Source organism: Corythoichthys intestinalis, chromosome 13, assembly GCF_030265065.1.
Source record: "Corythoichthys intestinalis isolate RoL2023-P3 chromosome 13, ASM3026506v1, whole genome shotgun sequence".
In the NCBI taxonomy this organism is placed as follows: Eukaryota; Metazoa; Chordata; class Actinopteri; order Syngnathiformes; family Syngnathidae; genus Corythoichthys; species Corythoichthys intestinalis.
The window spans coordinates 24732380-24751892 of NC_080407.1; the positions used below are offsets into that span (position 1 = coordinate 24732380).

General features: G+C 40.3%; 1 protein-coding gene across 2 annotated transcripts; it reads right to left on the reverse strand.

The window, feature by feature from the left end:
* Positions 1-1110: 1110 nt before the first annotated feature.
* Positions 1111-19172, reverse strand: LOC130928532 (gastrula zinc finger protein XlCGF26.1-like). Of its 2 annotated transcripts, XM_057855215.1 has the most exons (3): positions 18774-19172; positions 13792-13905; positions 1111-5675 (listed from the first exon to the last, which is right to left on the reverse strand). In XM_057855215.1, exons 1-3 carry the CDS (start codon positions 18913-18915, stop codon positions 4021-4023), a joined length of 1911 nt encoding a protein of 636 aa, XP_057711198.1. In that variant the 5' UTR covers positions 18916-19172; the 3' UTR covers positions 1111-4020. The 2 variants fall into 2 exon arrangements, with proteins under 2 accessions (XP_057711198.1, XP_057711199.1); XM_057855216.1 differs by lacking the exon at positions 13792-13905.
* Between the last annotated feature and the right edge of the window lie 341 nt (positions 19173-19513).

The window sequence follows — 19513 nt, forward strand, 5'->3', positions numbered from 1 at the left end:
GGACCAGCTCTACACCCTCGGCAGGGTCCTCGGGGGTGCATGGGAGTTCGCCCAACCAGTCTACATGTGTTTTGTGGATTTGGAGAAGGCGTTTGACCGTGTGCCTAGGGAGTCCTGTGGACGGTGCTCCGGGAGTACGGGGTACCGAGCCCCTTGGTAAGGGCTGTTCGGTCCCTGTACGACCGGTGTCAGAGTCTGGTCCGCATTGCCGGCAGTAAGTCGAATTCGTTCCCAGTGAGGATTGGAATCCGCCGAGGCTGCCCTTTGTCACAGATTCTGTTCATAATTTTTATGGACAGAATTTCTAAGCGCAGCCGAAGCGTTGAGGGTGTCCGGTTTGGTGGCCTCAGCATTGCATCTCTGCTTTTTGCAGATGATGCGGTGCTATTGGCTTCATCAAGCCGTGACCTCCAACTCTCACTGGGGCGGTTTGCAGCCGAGTGTGAAGCGGTTAGGATGAAGATCAGCACCTCCAAATCCGAGACCATGGTCCTCAGCCAGAAAAGGGTGGCATGCCCTCTACGGGTCGGGGATGAGATCCTGCTCCAAGTGTAGTTCAAGTATCTTGGGGTCTTGTTCACGAGTGGGGGTAGGAGGGAGCGGGAGATTGATAGGCGGATCGGTGCAGCGTCTGCAGTGATGTGGACTCTGTGCCGGTCCGTTGTGGTGAAGAAGGAGCTGAGCCAAAAGGCTGGGCTCTCGATTTACCGGTCGATCTACGTTCCTACCCTCACCTATGGTCACGAGCTGTGGGTCGTGACCGAAAGAACAAGATCCTGGATACAAGCGGCCGAAATGAGTTTCCTCCGCAGGGTGTCCGGGCTCTCCCTTAGAGATCGGGTGAGAAGCTCGGTCATCCGGGAGGGGCTTGGTGTCGAGCCGCTACTCCTCCGCGTTGAGAGGAGCCAGTTGAGGTGGCTCGGGCCTCTGGTTCGGATGCCTCCTGGACGCCTCCCTGGAGAAGTGTTCCATGCATGTCCCACCGATGAGATGCCCCGGGGTCGACCCAGGACACGCTGGAGAGACTATGTCGCTCGGCTGGCCTGGGAACGCTTTGGAATCCCGCCGGAGGAGTTGGCTGAAGTGGCTGGAGAGAGGGAAATCTGGGCTTCCCTGCTAAAGCTTCTGCACCCGCAACCCGACCCCGGAATAAGCGGAAGATAATGAATGGATGGATGGCATTTAATCATTAATAATATTGATTTTTCATCGTAGTGACCAGCAAGGATACATGTACATAAAGTGCACAGCGGTTTACCCGATGTTATAATTTTATTGTCGTTGCACCAGTACTGCTTAAATCTCGTCGTCCTTTTCTTTTCTCTCCCTGATTTTGTCCTAATCCTCCGTCGAATTTTTTGCTTCGATGTAAAAAAAAATTTGCCTTGATGTGAAAACTTTTTTTTTTTTTTTGCTTTGCTGACCCCTATTTTGTTTCTTTTACTTTCATGTTTTTTTTTCACAATGAAAGGCATAGTAGTAGTAGTAGTAGTAGTAGTGGTTGAAGTTGCGTTATACATCCACTAGATGGTACTGCTCTAAAGGGTATGTCATGACGTGATTTACCAATATTGATCCATATATAGACGCATCGGATTATAAAGCGATGCTTTTGAGAAACTTGAAGGCTTTTCAGTGCGATGTATAGTGCGGAAAATACGATAGATAGGTGTTAATCTGACAAAAAAAAAAAAACATTTGCAGTGATAGTCCCCCCCCCACCAAAATAAATGTAACTGTACAATTCGAACAATTACAGCTACCATTATTTTATATTACCATATATTTGTTGTTGTGATTGCCCTCACTGTATTTAGTCCACTTACAAAATATTGTACCAACTGACACGAACCTCCTCATTTTGGTCATGATTTTGTACATATGTATAAGCGCTCCAAACCGCTGTGAAAGTGCTCCCTCCGATATGCTAACAGATGAATCATCAGATAATGGATCTTCACAGTCCATTTGAGATGTTGAAAACCGTTCTTTGTGCAGATGAAAAATCTAAGCAGCCTCAGTGTGGTCTTTTCATACAATCTGCCAACCGTTTAATCTAGAGAAATCTCCTTTCTTTTAAAATCACAGACCTCAAATGTAAAGTCTCCAACTTCTCCTTTGGATGAAATTCCATCTGGGAAAAACAACTCCTTTCGAAATTCCAAAATCGGAGCAACGGTTGTTGTTTTTTCTGTGGCAGCATGTCTCGTTCCTATCCCATTTGTCGTTTTCACTAGTATTAAAATAGAGGCATCCAATTTCAATCTTTCTACAAGTCTTTTCTGCTCAGACTTGTTTTTGCCGCGCGATTGCCATTCCCTGACCTCCATTTTTGGGCACAGTGGAGGATCCACCAGGTACACCTTTTTTTCTTGATCATATTTTGTCTCTTAAACTTTGTAAAAGAGTTTTTTTTTTTTTTATTGGTGCTGAACATTTTTTGTTGGCAGAAGGAAAGGGTAGCTACTCGATCACCATATGAAGTGACATATTTGCCAATTTGCTCATCAGTCATGATGGAAATTACAGACATATCAACCTGCAAACAGAAAATTTGAGTAAATACATCATATTTACCTCAATAACTACTGTATAGATAAATTCACAGAGTAGTGGCACAAAACTACAGCAGCTTTAATTACGATATTACACATAATGGAAAGTGTCAGTACATATTAGGTATTTTTGTATGAAGTGTTAATGATTTTTTTAAAAGCCAATAGTCGCCTACTGCTAGAATGAATGGCGGTGTCACGGTATACATTTAGGAGCTACGTAAAAAGACATACTGAGCATTTTTCTTGCCACTTAAAGATGCATGCAATAACCTAATTTACATTAGACACAATGGTCACGGCAACATACAGTATGAGGTGTCCATGTCCATGCGGCTATTTTGACATCAATGTTGACAGTGTGAATACGCACCTTGTCTGTTTTCATGCGCGTAAAATCTACGTTAGGGATATCTCTTGACTGCAAGAACCGTTCCAAGTCGTCCTCCATGTTGTCCTGCTTCTACCTCCAAAACTCAAACTGACCTGGAGACACAATTAGCTTCCAAGATTTTTTGTGTGTGCTTTGATGTTAACTAAGTTTTTGTTTATTGCTTCGATGTAAGTTTTTTTTTTTTTTTTTTTTCCTTCTTCTTCCATGTCCCATTAGGGGCTCTGCATTACTATACTATACTGATAATAATAACAGTTCATGTTGACGAAATTGTGTTGAAACACAAAAAATGTTTCCCAAATACTATAAATCAATCGATAAATACTATTTTTTTTTTTTTAAATCTGACATTGTAAGCAGTTACTCATAATTTTTTTTCAACGAATACTAGGATTAAAATAAGAAAAGTATATTTAAATGCAGTGGACTGAATAAAAACAAGGTATTAATAATGAATAAAAATAAACAAGTGAAAATATAATCTAATTTTCCATTTTTATTTGATGACAGTATTTTGAATGAATTTGGTATTTTTTGGAGTTTGGGGTCGGATGTTTCGAATATTAAATGTGAAAAGTGTAGTTTGATTAACTTTGTAATGAAACGGCGAGCTGTATAATATGGATCCAACACAGACGCGGAAGTTTGTGTAGAATTTATTACAAAAAAAAACAGGGAGCACGTCAGAACACGTGAAATAAAATACAAACAAAAAGAGGCACGAACATAGTCGACGAGAGAACTAAGGGAAAGCCGTCGATGGCCAGAAAAGGCAAAAAACAAAGTGAACACGAAAAGTAAAACAAAGTAAGCAAAAGTCTGACACTCGCACAAACAGGAGTCTTTGAATAATGAGCGCTTCTAATGCATCACAGGTGTGTTGCACAGCTCCGCTCATCCAGCTAAATCATGTGCTGGAATGGAGAGTTCAATCAGCTGAGCTTTAGGCAATATGGTGGTCATACAACAATTGGACAAAGTAAGGTACCAAAAGTGCCAATCCTCAACAGGATTCTACGGCGTCCTGCGTGCAAAATCTGATGAAGCCAGCATGGATGACAGGCAAAACAGTCATTGGCCTTTGCTTATCACACCAATCACACCAACACACGCGTGTTTCTTTATCCCTTCCTTCCGAGCAAATCTTCGACCACAAACTGAGCAGGAAAAAGATTTTTCACCAGTGTGGATTCTTGCGTGTCGTGTTACGGCGTTCTTGCGACTGAATGCTTGACCACAAATGGAGCAGGAAAAAGATTTTTCGCCAGTGTGGGTTGTTGTGTGGATTTTTAAGCTTTCCTTGTGAGTGAATCTTCGACCACAAACTGAGCAGGAAAAAGGTTTTTCACCAGTGTGTGTTCTTGTGTGTACTTTTAAGGTGGACTTTTTACTGAATCTTTGACCACAAACTAAGCAGGTAAAAGGTTTTTCACCAGTGTGTGTTCTTGTGTGGTGTTTCAAGGTGGACTTTTGAAGGAATTTTTGACCACAATCTGAGCAGGAAAAAGATTTTTCGCCAGTGTGGGTTTTTGCGTGTTGTTTTAAGGTCATCATTTGCCTGAATCTTTGACCACAAACTGAGCAGGAAAAAGGTTTTTCGCCAGTGTGGGTTCTTATGTGGATTTTTAAGCTTTCCTTTTCAATGAATCTTTGATTACAAACTGAGCAGGAAAAAGGTTTTTCACCAGTGTGGGTTCTTTCGTGACGTTGTAAGTCTCGCTTATTAGAGAATCCATGACCACAAACTGAGCAGGAAAAAGGTTTTTCGTCAGTGTGGGTTCTTGTGTGTCGTTTTAAGTTGCTTATTTCACTGAATTTTTTACCACAAACTGAACAGGAAAAATGTTTTTCGTCAGTGTGGGTTCTTGTGTGTCGTTTTAAGTAGCCCATGTCACTGAATTTTTTACCACAAACGGAGCAGGAAAATGGTTTGTCACCAGTGTGGGTTCTTGTGTGTTTTCTTAAGAGTCCCGCCTGAACAAAACCTTTTCCACAAACTGAGCAGGAAACACAATTTTCGCCAGTGTGGGTTCTAGTGTGTGTGTTTAAGGTTCTCTTTTGAGTGAATCTTTTTCCACAATCTGGGCAGGAAAAAGGTTTTTCGCCAGAGTGGGTACTTGTGTGTTTTTTTAAGTTGCCCTTGCACTTGAATCTTTGACCACAAACTGAGCAGGAAAAAGGTTTTTCGCCAGTGTGGGTTCTCATGTGAAGTTTTAAGGCGCTCTTGCAACTGAGTCTTTTACCACAAACTGAGCAGGAAAAAGGCTTTTTAGCAGTGTGGCTCCTCATGTGCATCCGGCGAGTTTGCTTTGTCGCAAAGGTTTTCCCACACTGAGAGCATTTGCAGAGTTTGTCGTCACCATGAGATGTCTTATGACCATCATCATTGTAAGCTGAGTGTGACGTGGCCCCATTTCGAGCGATGAAAATGTCTGCTTGCAATCCTTCTGTTGAGTTGCTGCTGCTGCCGCTTGGAGGCTCCGCCCCTCTGCCGGCCTCACTTGGACCATCTTCACTCTTCAAGGGCTCACCAGTCGACCTGGTGATATGCTCCTCCTCATCCTCCTCTTTAACGCATGGCAGCTCTTCTTCCTTCTTTTTGATTGGAAGTTGCTTCTGTTGACAGGGCTTTGGCTCCTCCTCTTTGATTTGGGGGAGCTCAACATCCTTTTTCACACCAGGAATTTCTGACTGCTGCCACTCAGCACCAAGATATTTTCTAAAACCTGCAAGACACAAGAAAACCATTGATATATTTAATGGAGTACCACCACGTCTTTCCTTTTCGCAAAACTTGGGAAAAGACGAGTACAGTGATCTCTTGCGGTTTCATGGATTCAGTACATGGTGCAGTTTAGAAAAGTATCCACAAAAAAAATAGTGGGAAAAAATATGCGGTTTCATTTTGAGCCGCAAGAAACATTGTTTTGCGTATAGATGTGTCCAAAAAATTCGGCGCCGAAAACCATCGGGCAAAAATAGCTAAAAATGCAATTTCGGTTGAAATGTTTTGAAGACCGAAACCTCACCATCGAATTGTGTGAAGAACTTCAGTCCTCTTGTGATGAGGTCATTAAAAAACGGCTTACGGAGCTTTGTACTCGTATTTACACATTCGTGTACGTATATAAAAAATTCTTCTCATATTTACGCACTTGTGTTCATATTTAGGCATTTGTATCGATAACCAACAAATTCTGACGTTGGATTTTTTTTTTTTTTTTGCAGGTGCGTGAAAATAACGTTCTTTTTGACGACTAGGAATCCTGTCTGCGGACTATTTCAAGTTTACTGCTATGTATCAAAAGCGTTGAATGCCGTCATGTCGGACTCGGGGAAGACTAAGCAATCCTCTAACGGCTCATGCGCCGAAAAAACAAAACAGGCTGATTGCAGTGTTGTGCGCAAAGCTAAGTTGTCAATTGGAAGCAATGAATCACTGGTAAACACAATAACGAGTTTGTCCAATATCAATAGGTTGAATATCAGCATTTGATTGTAACTAAATGTTTTCTATTGTCACTGCACGATGCCTATGTATTTCAGTGTACTTGTTAGAGCCATACAATGTGTTTAAAAATAAAAATACAACTAATATGGGCATTTTATGTAATTTCAACACTTTTAAAGTACAATAAGTCTCTGAATTATGTTTAATAACTTATATAAAAAATAATAATTCAAATTAAAAAATAAATATTAAATGATATAAAAATAGTTAATCTAATATTTTGTTGTGTCCACAGATGGATTCAACCTATGTTTAAAATGTTTCATTTGATTTCGTTGTTTGTGGAAAAGATACACACAAGTTTCAGTCTGAAAAGACTTCCGGTTTTAAACCAGCAGGGGGCAGCGTTCGCTTCTTGGCGTGCATGGGCAATAAGCGTTCGCATTTTAGAGCGAACAAGAAATGACCCATCTGTGCTATAATGCGAGACGGACGTTGTTAAAAGTATTTTTTTCTTGTTTCAAGTGAGAGAAAAAAAAAACACACAAAAAAAAGTATAATTTGACGGTGGATTGCATTATTTTAGGATGATTGTGATGTGTACAGTGTGTTAATATAGTTCAGAAATATGTTAATCGTTATGTATGTTTATGTATGACTGCTGATGTGTTAGTAATGGCAAGCGGACGATGAGTGAATGCTAGTAGTGTCTAAAATGCAGAAGTTTTAAGTGTTTTATCAGAAAAACTTGCATTTATTTACTATTATAATTGTATAAGAATTCGCATTTTGGAGCGAATGAGATAGGAGCTGTCTGTGTGCAGCAATGCGAGACAGACGTTTTTTTTCTTGTTTCAGCTGTACAAGAAAAATGAAAATAAAACAAAATCAAATGTGTAGCAACAGACTGAAGCATTTCATCTCTGTCTGCACCACGCTACAGATGCATAGCTATTATTTCAACCGACTGCCACACGCATCATCAGACTTTTGCGTTCTCCACTGCCGCATCTGTCCTGAATATCGCCTGATCACTGGCTTGCCGAAGGAAAACATTTGAGCGCCCCTTACTAGTTGCTCTTTTTAATGCTTCCCGTGGCCCTTACACCCGCCAGGTTTTCCCCGAGGTCCTAGCGCCCTTCCCTTTGCATCACGAACTTTTTTTTATTACCACTTGAAGATTTGTCTGCGAGCCAGATGCAGCTGTCAAAAGAGCCATAGGTTCCTGACCCCTGATCTAGTTGGTTGTCTATTGGTTTAGTTGTTTTTGTCATCATTTTTTTCTTTCCTGTCTCTTCACTGTGTGGACTTAAAGTCAAAGCACAGGAGTATCCCAATAAATAAGACTGCTGGACGATGAGATCAGAGTTGGGATCAGGGGTCGCGTTAACCGAATATTTTCCGTTGTTGACAGGTTTTTTAAAATGGTGACGGAAAAAACTGAAGTCCATCCGTCATTTTGACAGGTTGCAATTCACACCCCAGAACACAGGATGGCGAGTGAGCATATTAATTAGCTAATTAGTCGTTGGCCTTACTTGGAAAAATGTCAATGCAACTGAGTGTTTGCCTGGCACGGCCAGACTGTTCTCCCTGTATTTTTCAAACACTGAGAGAAGTCTGGGACACAGCCTCTCGAGTAGGTACAAAATCAATCGACAAATCAGATTTGTTTATTTGCGTGACGTGTTCTTCACGAGTAACGTCACTCTTGCGCGCCGAAAGTCGTCTCTACACGGATGGCGAACGGGAAAGCTGAGAATATGTTCCAATCCGCGGTAAATTTAGTTTTAAATGAGCTAAAACACATCGACACGAGTCATTGACAAGAGTCTGTCTCGCGCTCGCCATGTTGAATAAACTCCGTTCTCCTCGTATGTTTACTTCCGCGCGCAAGTCCCTCGTCCTGCCCTCGTCGCTTTGCTAATGGCACGTCTGCCCATCGCTGATTGGTGCACTCCGCTGTCTGTTTGCCTCTTGTTAAGCTTGTTCGGACAGAATATCAATAAAAAATGAATGAAAACTAAATACTATTGAATAGGAGTGGGAACCTCAGGGCACCTCACGATACGATACGATTCGCGATACGAGGCTCACGATAACGATCATCTCACAATATCACGATACGGCGATTATCGATATTTTGGTCAGAAATTGGATACATGATATTCTACGATACAACTGTTGAAACGGAAAAAAAGATATTTCAAAATAGAAAAAATACTGTTTAAGTCATTTATTAAACAGTGACACCTTTTCTGTGCAGCATTGCTGTAAAATATCAATCTACTGCAAATTGTGCACCTACACAGAGAGGAAACAAACCACAACCACTGATATCTCTTGGAGAGATGATGATGAATGGCACCCTTAATTTCCTTTATGTTTTAAATCTTAAAAAAAAAAAACATCAGTGCTGTAGGTGTCAGTCAGCAGTTGAGCTTGGAGAGGGGCAATGATAAAATTGGTGGGTCTTTTCTTCGTATGTGACCTTTGTTGCCAAAAGCGTTGGTTTGAGCATTTCCACTATCTGCTTCAGCATTTGAGATGTCAGACTTGGTCAGTCACATTCTTCCTCACCTTAAAAATGACAAAATAAAACAAAAAATATTAGCAACTTAATAGCTTTTGAGTTGAAATCCAGATATATATATTTTAGTGTTGGAAGTATTGAGTGAATTACAAAAAATATGAATTGAATCTATAGAAATTAAAAATGCAATAATGACCTATTTTTAATATGTAGGCTACATTAATTATCAAGCACGTCACTTTATATATTTTGGAAGCTATTCTAACCATTTTTGTAACTTATTGTATCAAAATGGCAGTATTAGGAGTTTTTGTAGTAAACTAGATGGAAAGTTGTTCTCAAATAATATCAAATAAATCAGAAAATTCATGTGGGCTTGCTCAATATTAATTTTCATCCAGTTTAGGGTCCTGGTTTATTTTATACCATTCAACACCAAATGTCATCAAAATAATACATGAAAATTAAAAATCAATTACATTGCAAAACGTTCTTACCTCAAGTGATGAAAGCAAAGCAGTGAAGAAATCGAGAGGCTGCAGCCAGACTCTCTTGGGGAAATCCGGTGTGCAACTCGTCACCAGCTCCCAGTGGAGTCAGTGGACCTTATTTTTGTTAGACAGTTCTTGCATACAGCAAAGTCCTTGTTCACCTTACTTCCTTTCTGGTTGGTGTAAAATCTGAAGTAAGTCCCCATGTATGATTTGTAGCAATATTTTTCTCATTTTTTCCTCCACCATTCTCACGAAGCTTTTTTATTTTTTCAACCCACTTGGAGCTTCCTCTCTTCTTCTCTAGACGACTTGTGCGCACTTTAACTTCACCGCCACTCCCGAGCGCCCCTAGTGGACCGCCAAGGAATTGCTCAACAAACACTGAGGAGTTTACAGCATCCATACTCCATTGTATGGCCAATATGTTAAATAAAAGTATCGATACTTGGCGGGAGCATATCGATAAAGAATCGGGTTGCAAAATATCGCGATATATCGCTGTATCGAGATATTGTCACACTCTTACTATCGAATATGTCATTATTATCATTTTTTAAATGTGACGGGTAAAAATAGATGATGACCGGATTTTTATGACATTGTCAGTCAAAATGACAGACAACGAAAAAGTCTAGCGCAACCTCTGGGTGGGATTAAATTAGTTTTCCTTCTTCCCACTCCCTGTCGAGCGAAAATAATTTTCCTGAGTGGTATGTACTCATATGTTTATTTGCATGCATTATGTAGCCTTTTATTTTTAGTTAAAGCAATCATGCATTTACATTCTGGTTAATTGTAACATATACCATTTCGTGTCATAAAAGCCCAGTTATCTTAGTCCTTTGAAGAACACAAATGTGTAACATGATTTGATAATCAAATAAGGGGAAGTCACAGAGGACCCCCAGAACTTTTGACCAATGGTTAAATTGATTAAAGTAAACGGCCACTAGATGAAATGTGAGATATATAATGGAGTCAGATTTTGAAATGTGTGTGCCTCATTCATTAAAACTTGTGTTTATTGTTTGACCGCACCCTGAGACTCTCAGTATTTGTGTGTCGAAAAAGCCTCCAGAACAGAAAACTAATGCGCGGCGTCGTGAGTACGAGGTCGAGAGCCAATGCCAACATCAGTTATATTGTATTTCGGTTTCTTTGTGCATGCTTGAAATAAAAAGCATTATCATCAAAAGGATTTTAGACTCTTGGTGAGAGCATATCGATAACCTTTTGGGCTACAAAGTATCACAATATATCGCCTTTTTGAAAAATCTTCACTAGAGGTGGGAATCTTTGGGCATCTCACGATTTGATTACATTTCAGAGGGCACGATTTGATTATAAATGCACAACGCCCCCGTCCCCAGCAATTACCGTAATTTCCCGAATATAAGGCGCACCCGTGTATAGACCCTACCCACGTGACGTCACAACTCCGCCCTCCTGACAGGTGCCGCCCACTTGTCCGTCAACACATCGTGTTTACCTGTTACGGCTACGTACATTCCTCCTATTTACAGCGTGTTTTTCTGCTCGTTAACATTAATAATCAAAATGGTGAAGGCGTGTGTGGCGGTCGGTTGCAGTAACAGAGAAGATAGACGGAGAAACTTGAAGTTCTACCGGATTCCGAGAGACCCGGAGAGGAGAGAGCGAGATGGGCTGCTGCAATTCGACGAGAAAACTGGGCTCCAAACGATTACCACAGATTATGTAGTAGTCATTTTATATCTGGTAAGATGCATTTAATATATATTTAGAGGGTTTTGGGCTGACAACCACAATTAAGATCATTGCTAGGCTAATCACCGACAACATACACGTATGTATGTAGTGAGACTGCTATCGCTAAACCACATTAACATTAAAAGCCCTAGCTCCATTGACAAATGACATGAAATACATTAGACTTGACAGTGGATGTTAGCAAGAACAAAAGATTTTGAATTGAAAATTTCGTAACTCACCTTTCCAAGCACAAGATAGATTCCTTCCGAATTTTCGTGGACGAGGACCTGTTTCACCCAACCAGCAATGAAGTATTTATAAGCCTCCAAGCTCTTACAGTTTTTCAAACTTTCGTGAGAATAGGCTGATTTTGTTTGGACAAGATAGTTGTTAATATCAGGGTAGCTAGCAGATGTCAGGCAAATACGGCGAAGACTGCGGGTCGAAAAACATCGATTTAGGCATCAAATATGGATCTGGCGAATGGATAAACTGAAGCTTTTCCACATAACGCCTTTTATGCAATGCATCAAGTGAGTTTACGGCATCTGAAAGCACCGGGTCTTCCATGAAATGCATTATAAATTGCTCGATCAATTGAGACCATTGATAATACAGACACAAAATGACGGACAAGGGGGCGGAATACAGCGATCACGTGATTTTGTGACGTCTGTGGGTAGGGTCTATAACGCGCACCCCAACTTTACCTGTAAAATCTAGGGAAAATTCTTGTACCGTGTATAAAGCACACCTTAATTTTAGCACCAACAAATATCAGTCTCGTGTCTCGAACTTTTATAAAGTAAGCGGTTGCAGCAATTTTTTTTTTTTTGGTCAAATATTTAAAAAATAAAAATAAAATATTAATTTTCTGTGGTAAAATTGCTCACAGAATAATGTGTAGAAATAAATTTCCATTTATTCACAATTATCACACGTGAAAAATGCCACTTTTCTAACATTCACACAAATTTTTTCTTCTTCTTACCAGCGTATGAAATTTGATCAGGGCAGGGGGGTTGTACATTCCAGGAAAGAGACCCTCCCCAGTGAGAAGGGGAGAAAAACAGTCGGAGCTGAAAGGAGGGAAGCACTTTTTCTTTGTCTCCTGGAACCAGTAATCTCTTTTCTGTTCGTCTTTAAGTGTAAATTCTTTGTTCTTTTTTATTCCCGAATTCTGTGTCATCATCTCCTGTTTGTTATAAGAATAAAACAACAGGTCTTTTTTGCTTTAGTTGCATCCCAAACATCTGAATAATATTTTCCTTGCACAAAATAACAGAAACAAGACAAATAGAGCTTTTGATCGCAAAGTAACAATTTATTGACGCATAACTAACTGAAAGATTATGTTTTGTTGGCCGCGACAGCGGGTTAAACTTTTCCCTCATCGCTGCCCGTTTCAAAAAGATGATTTTTTTTTTGTCTCTGCAGGCTCTGCTCGCGAGCAGCACGGACTAAACGGCATCTGTGATCCCATTCGTTCTGCTCAGTCGTCCAGCGCCTGGCATTCTGTGCGTCCTACTGGTTGTACTGCTCGGTCGTCTGCTGCCTGTCATCCATTTGGTCGTCTTCTCTCCCCGGCTTTGCGGCTTGGCCGTTGGTTGCCGTTGAATAGGGTTACGGGTCTTACCAAATGCGCTACTGCCCTACAGTGGCCAATTTTATTGCTTTAAAATTAGTTTTGAGCTTTGTGCAATGTATCTAAGACAGATTGGAACCTGTTGATGCCTCTTGTAAAAAAAAAAAAAAAAAAAACGCAAAAGACGTATAAATACATTTTTGGGGCACCGAAGCAATAAAAAATAAAACGTATTTATACGTTTTTGGGAGCAAATGAGTTAAAGATAGATTCAAGTCAAGATTTAGCTGATTTAGGAGTATTTTAGGTAAAAAGTGGATTAGGTTCACCACAACTGAGCCTCCCTGAGAAGTCTACTGCTTTAATATGGCGGCTGTTTACTAACGCCGGCGAGTCTGTAATTTCGCATCTAGTTCTATATAAATGTGATAGCTACCGTAGCATTATATGAGTGTAGTTTGTAGCAACGTGGGCAAAGTTTGTAGCAACTGGGTGTTGTTCGTAGTGGCTGTCGGACTTTTTTTATCGAGCGGCATGAGCTTTGGTGGATGTTTACTCTCTGTCCGTTCCGCATTGCCTACTGAAGACCGTGCTGACCGTTTTATTTTTCGCTTTACTTAGCATATTTAATTAACCGGAATATGGATCTTTGTAAATCGTTCTCGAATCTTCAGCGGCCGAATCGCGAATAATCTAAGAATCAGAAATTTCACACACCTTTAACTGTCACATCCCTATGAGTAAATGTTCCAATTGATTTGGTGTGGTTGTTTATGCTACTCAGTGTGTCTGTTCTACACTTGTAATTGTGCGTAATATATCTACCTCATGTAATTACTTCAAACAAAGCAAATTTGTTTACATAAAGAAAACTTTCTATCTGCAAACAACAGTCAAGTCAATGCCGCGGCGCAAACCTTACATCGGTTCACGAGTCCATTGCACAGCTACTAAGAGAGCAAATCCACTACATTAGACTGAAAGACATTTTCGTACATATGAGAAGGATTTCTTTCTCATCTAAAGAAAAAAAACTGCTTGGGATGACCTTTAATGTGAACGGACTCTTCCTCCTCCTTGATGTATGGCGACTCTTCCTCCTCCCCCTTGACGCAAGAAGACTCTTGGGGCCCAAGACGATGGGCTTGGCTGACATATAGATCTTCAAGACCACAAACAAATCTTATTTCTTCATTTGCAAACTTGTGTCCCCAAAGTTGCTTTCTGTTGGAGAAAATTCCTCCTTGCTCATTTTTTTGTTTATTCATGTTTTGTTGTTATCCAATCTAAAACAAAGTCAAAGTGCTTAACATCACATTAAAATTAGGAAGACATCAACAAAAAGAGTCTCGTAAAATACATTAAAAAAGAATAAAAGCATAAAAGAGCCCAAGCTTCACCCTGTTGCAGGGTTCTTGCACTATTTTAAAGGTCAAATTGAATGCTTTTTAAGACCTTCAAAATATAACTGAAGACCAAAACATGTCACAACAATTTGTGATGAAGATAAGAACTCATTTTTTTTCCCACTGTATCCACTAGGGGTGTAACGGTACACAAAAATCTCGGTTCGGTACGTACCTCGGTTTTGAGGTCACGGTTCGGTTCATTTTCGGTACAGTAAGAAAACGAAATGCAAAATATAAATGTGCTTGTTGTTTATTACACTTTTGTGCTTTCAACAACAGGAACATTAGCCTATACAAAGCTAGAATTCTGCTCAAAAAGTAGCAGGTATTTAAAGATTATAATCCAACAACAATTTGCCTTTCAGACCCCGCCTATTGGTCAGCTTTCTTTCTGAGAGAAAGAAGAAAAAAGAAGTCCTATGCTAAAGACAAAAGCAATCCGTATGACAAAGATTTTAACATGTATTTTACAAATGAAATGCCTCAATGAATAATTTTTTTTTCTTATGAACAGTTTTCAAAAGTTTTATTGGTGGATTTTCTCAAGTTACAGCGCCACACAGAAATTAATTTATTCGTGTAAGCAGGATCTGTGTATTATTATTTAATTACAGGTGTTTTAGCTCATTTCAATTTATTTTATCATGTGTTTATATTTTACAAATGTGATTTAGTATTCATTTATATTGTATATTTTATGTTGTATAACTTTAATTCTAGAGGCGTGCAAAATTTCCGATTCTTAGATTATTCGCGATTCGGCCGTGGAAGATTCGAAAACGATTCACAAACATCCAAATTCCGATTATTGAAATATGCCAAGTAAAGCGGAAGTACAACACACTCAGCGCGCCGCGCGGTCCTCGGGACGGAACGGAGCGGGAGTAGCTAAACATCATGCTTCTCATTAACCGGCCCCTCGGGTAATGCCAATGCTCAACTCACGACTCTAGCTCAACTCATGCCACGAGATAAAAAAACACAACAACTTACCTGACTGCTGCCGAAAAGCTGCTACAAGTACAGCTACATAATGTTACGGTAGATATCATTTATATAGGACTAGATGCAATATAGACTCGGTAGCGGTAGCAGCACATCTGCAAAAAGCTAGATGCGGGCGTTAGTAAACGGCCACCATCTTAAAGCAGTAAACTTCCCTGCAATGCTGTTGTAGCGAACCTTCCAAGCAAACCTAATTAACTTTTTATCTAAAATACTCCTAAATCGGTAAAATATTGACTTGAATCTATCTTTAAAATAGTTTTAAAACTTTCACATGTCAAAAGTAGACAAAAGGGAAATTATGGAATAACAAGAGCAATTTTAACAACTTTAACGGTTGATTCACAACATTAAATTAATTGAATGTAGTTTAAAGCTGCTGATACAGAATGGGGACTGGAGTTTTTTTATTTAATGTTATTTTTGTATATTTGTTTACTGCTATATGTTAACTTGATACTGAAATAGTAGTTTGGTTTAGCCTGAGAGTATTTTTGAACAATTTTGGAACTAATGTACAAAACTTAAAAAATAAAAAAATAAAAAGGGGGGGGGTGCATCAATAACCGTTTTATAATCGAATCGGAGCCTCTGAATCGTAATCGTAATCGAATTGTTAGGTGCCCAAAGATTCCCAGCTCTATTTAATTCCTATGTGAATATTAGTTCCTACTTTTTTTGTTGTGGTAGGCGGGTTTTTGTATTGAACACGGGGCCGTGTTGGTTATTATTAAAGCAGAGAAGACAGCAGAGAAGACAGCAGTAAACCAACAAATACAAGTCAACTGTGCCCCGATCTACCACTCAAGAGATCTGATGGACTCATAAAGTGGGTTACAATTGCATATTAGTTTGAAAATCGACCGGATCCACCGTATTTTTACACGAGTGACTTCCGTTCTGCCCGATCCTAGCTAGTAGTATTGATGCAGGAGGGCCGCGTCTCGCGTCAAATAACAAACTTTGCCGTTCTTTTCGCGTGCGTTGCGTTTAGCCGCTTCTGGGACGCGTAACACGCGGCCGCACTGCGACTAGTGTGCATTGGCTGATTGACTTTGACGCCCGTGTTTCACTGCGTTCTTGCTGCGGTCACGTTGTCGCGCCGTTGACGTTTCTGGGTTATACTGTCCACAGTCCTATCCTGTTGGTCCTCATTATAGTAGAGAGAAGACTGAGTAAATATAATCTACACAAAGAAACTGTAACCCAATCGACTCACAGCCTCGAAAAGTAAGGGTTCACATTACGTCAGAAACTCGTTCGGTACGCCTCTGTTCCGAACCGATCACCCCGTACCGAAACGGTTCAATACAAATACATGTACCGTTACACTCTTAATATTTACTAAAAGTAATTGGAAGAATCTGACACATTAATCTGTTAACTAGCCTTTATAACTCAAATGAAGAAAATTATTTGACTAGATTAAAGAAAAAATGATCAGATTAAGACGTTATAATATAAATATGCAGTGTGAAAGTTAGTATAAATCAATAGATTTATTTTGCATTAATCATTTAGCCTATCAATTAATTAGGTTTTTATTGGTGAGAAATGTAGCCCTGACCGCTATTCACACAGTCTGTTTGGTCTTATTATTGTCCCTTCCCCGCCAAAATTGTACATGCAGGTTGTGCTGTTATATCGTCCCTACCAATATTGAGACAAAACCGACGCCTTTGGGGGAAACCCTGCAATGTAAACAGTAACGTTAGCTGCTTTTAGCTGTATGCTGTGGGCGACGACGTCTTTGGACAGCTTTTTTACGGGGAAAGAGCCAGAAGAGGAGCCTACAACAGAGTCCATTCTGCATAACGTGGCTAAAAGCTAGCAAACTAGGCCACAAAACGAGAGCAATATGCCTGCGATGCGACCAAGTCAAGTTGTAGGAAAGGCAGCTGTTTACAGGGGATGTAGTGCCCTGGGAAAATTTTAATATGCCATCATTTATCCATAAACGCATGCCTTTTGTATTCATATCATGCCACTTCGTGTAATTACACACAAGAAAATGAGAGAACGGCGCCCAAGATCTGGCAGATTGTGTGCGTGACGTCACGACAAGTGAATAGAGTGCCACCGGCCACTAGGGGGGCAGCGCCTGTCTGCGTCAATATAATTCCTTCTAGTGAGGGGAGAATTAGGGGTGTTTTGAGCTGTTTATGCTGATGCATTGTGTTCATCCTGCACATATCCCAGGTTCCCTCATGAAGAAACACCCCTTGTTGTCAATAAAAGAGAATTCAGAATTGACAGTGAGGGGTGTTTCTTCAACAAGAAAAAGGCTCAGTGCTTTAATACTGAATGGCGGCGATGATGGCAGACAATTTCGTTTCTAGTTTCAGCGACGAATCCGACGTAACGAATGTTCATCTAATGGTGACGAGGAGAGTTACAAAGCTTTAACCGGGGTTTTAGGTTACCAATTTGAGCCCAAACGAACGCCAATGCAGCGTAATGAAACGGTCATTGAGGGGAGCAATGACACTGATGAAACATCGGCAGCAGATTGTGTGGGAAACACCAATGATTTGTTTTGCATTTCTTTTTGTGAAGCTGATACACCGTGACTGCATAATAAAGGAATGCATAGAATAATTATCGTTTATTGCGCTATCATAGCTTTTCGCTCTGCCAACAGACACAAATATGAATGGGATCAGAGGATTTGTTCTATATATTTTACGAACGATAATGTATACATGTGTCCAGTCCTGTATCCAATGCGTGACATTTTTTTTATTATAAAAGAGTACTCACTCTGGCCATTTCGAGCTTGGCTGATCCCCTTCTTTGCTTAGCCTTAGCCTCCTTTGCTAGTCATCATCCTCTTTCTTGATATCTCGGGACATTTAGGTCGCTGCGCGTGTATGGTCGGCACCGCATCTCCTTTGAGCAGCAATCTTTTAGCAAAATCCGATTTCACTTGTCCATAGTTCGAGAAGCTTTCAGGTGGAAAATGCGCACCAAAGAAAAGCGTGCCGGAGGCTGTGTCTAGAAAATAAGCCCTCTTTGCACGGACGAACTTTACCCATCGTCTGCGTAGTCCAGTTTTTTTTTTTTCGCGTTGGGGAACTCATGGATACTATATTCCGATAAATAGCTATTTGTACACCACATAGCACAGCAGTTTTGAACAATTTTTGAGATGTTTTCGTCAAACAAACCCCAACGCTACTCTCTCGTCGGTAAAAAATAATGGCACCTGGCTCCGCCTCGACTGTCAATCACTTGTCGTGACGTCGCCGCCCCATTCGGCTGTTTCCGGAACACTTTCGGGAATGTTCGTCATTTTCGATCTATTTTCGATAATTGCTCATTAATGTGATTGTTTTTTTTTTTGTTAACTTTATCAATATTTGTTATCTTGGCACATAACGGTTCTATTGATGTCTCACACCCCCTTTGCCGCTACATCCCCTTTAAATTAAAAAAAAAAAAAAACGGAGAGCTACTTTTTTCCTACACTTACTCTTCGTTTTCAGCCCTTTCGTGTTTATTTTACTGTCATTTTCTGCCACACCAGGAAAATAAGGCCCAACTCACACTGGTCCGTAGCGCAAAAAGCTTGGGGAACACTGGTGTACAGTGTACGAGTCATCGAAAGTTTACCAACCTTCGAGTCTGCGAAGAACAACCTTTGCGTGCATTATTTTGCACATAGTCGTATCTTGGGGACGTGGGGGCTCCTCTTTTACTCCACAAAGTTCTTCTTGGAACTTTTCTGCAGCCGGTGTAGTTCTCGCGAACATATTCATCACTTGATATCTGAACGCTTGACGAAGTGCCTTGCAGCTTTGTTAGCGGTAGGCCAGCTAGGCTAGGCTAAAGTAGGCGACAAAACTTCAACGAGTGCCCAGACTTTAAGATGACTGATGTTTGAGTACGTAATGTGGCTAATGCTCCACACGTCGTACTTCAATTCAGTTAAGTGACTGAAATCTAGGGGGAAAAGAAATACGCGCACAAAGAAAAAACTGCTTCACATCGGCCAGTCTTTTTCATTTCCGACCAGCATTGCATGATGGGAAAGACAGTCTCCAGCCCAATCACAACGTAAAACCCGTCTATTTCAATAATGAAAAACAGAAAAAGCCCAAATTACAACTTCCCTTTCAAAATAAAAACGTTTTTCTTATACATCCCATTATTTTGACATGATCGGAGGAAAAGAAATCAACAGTGGCATCGTTGTGTTGTCATTTCTCCTATAAGGATCATGGGAGGTGTAGTTCATCACAGGACTCATTTAGTGCTTTCAGCAACGCCCTCTGGCGGTCTTATTTTCATTTCATGAAATACAATAATATTTGACGGTCTATTTATTCATTATTAAACATTTGAATTACATGTTAG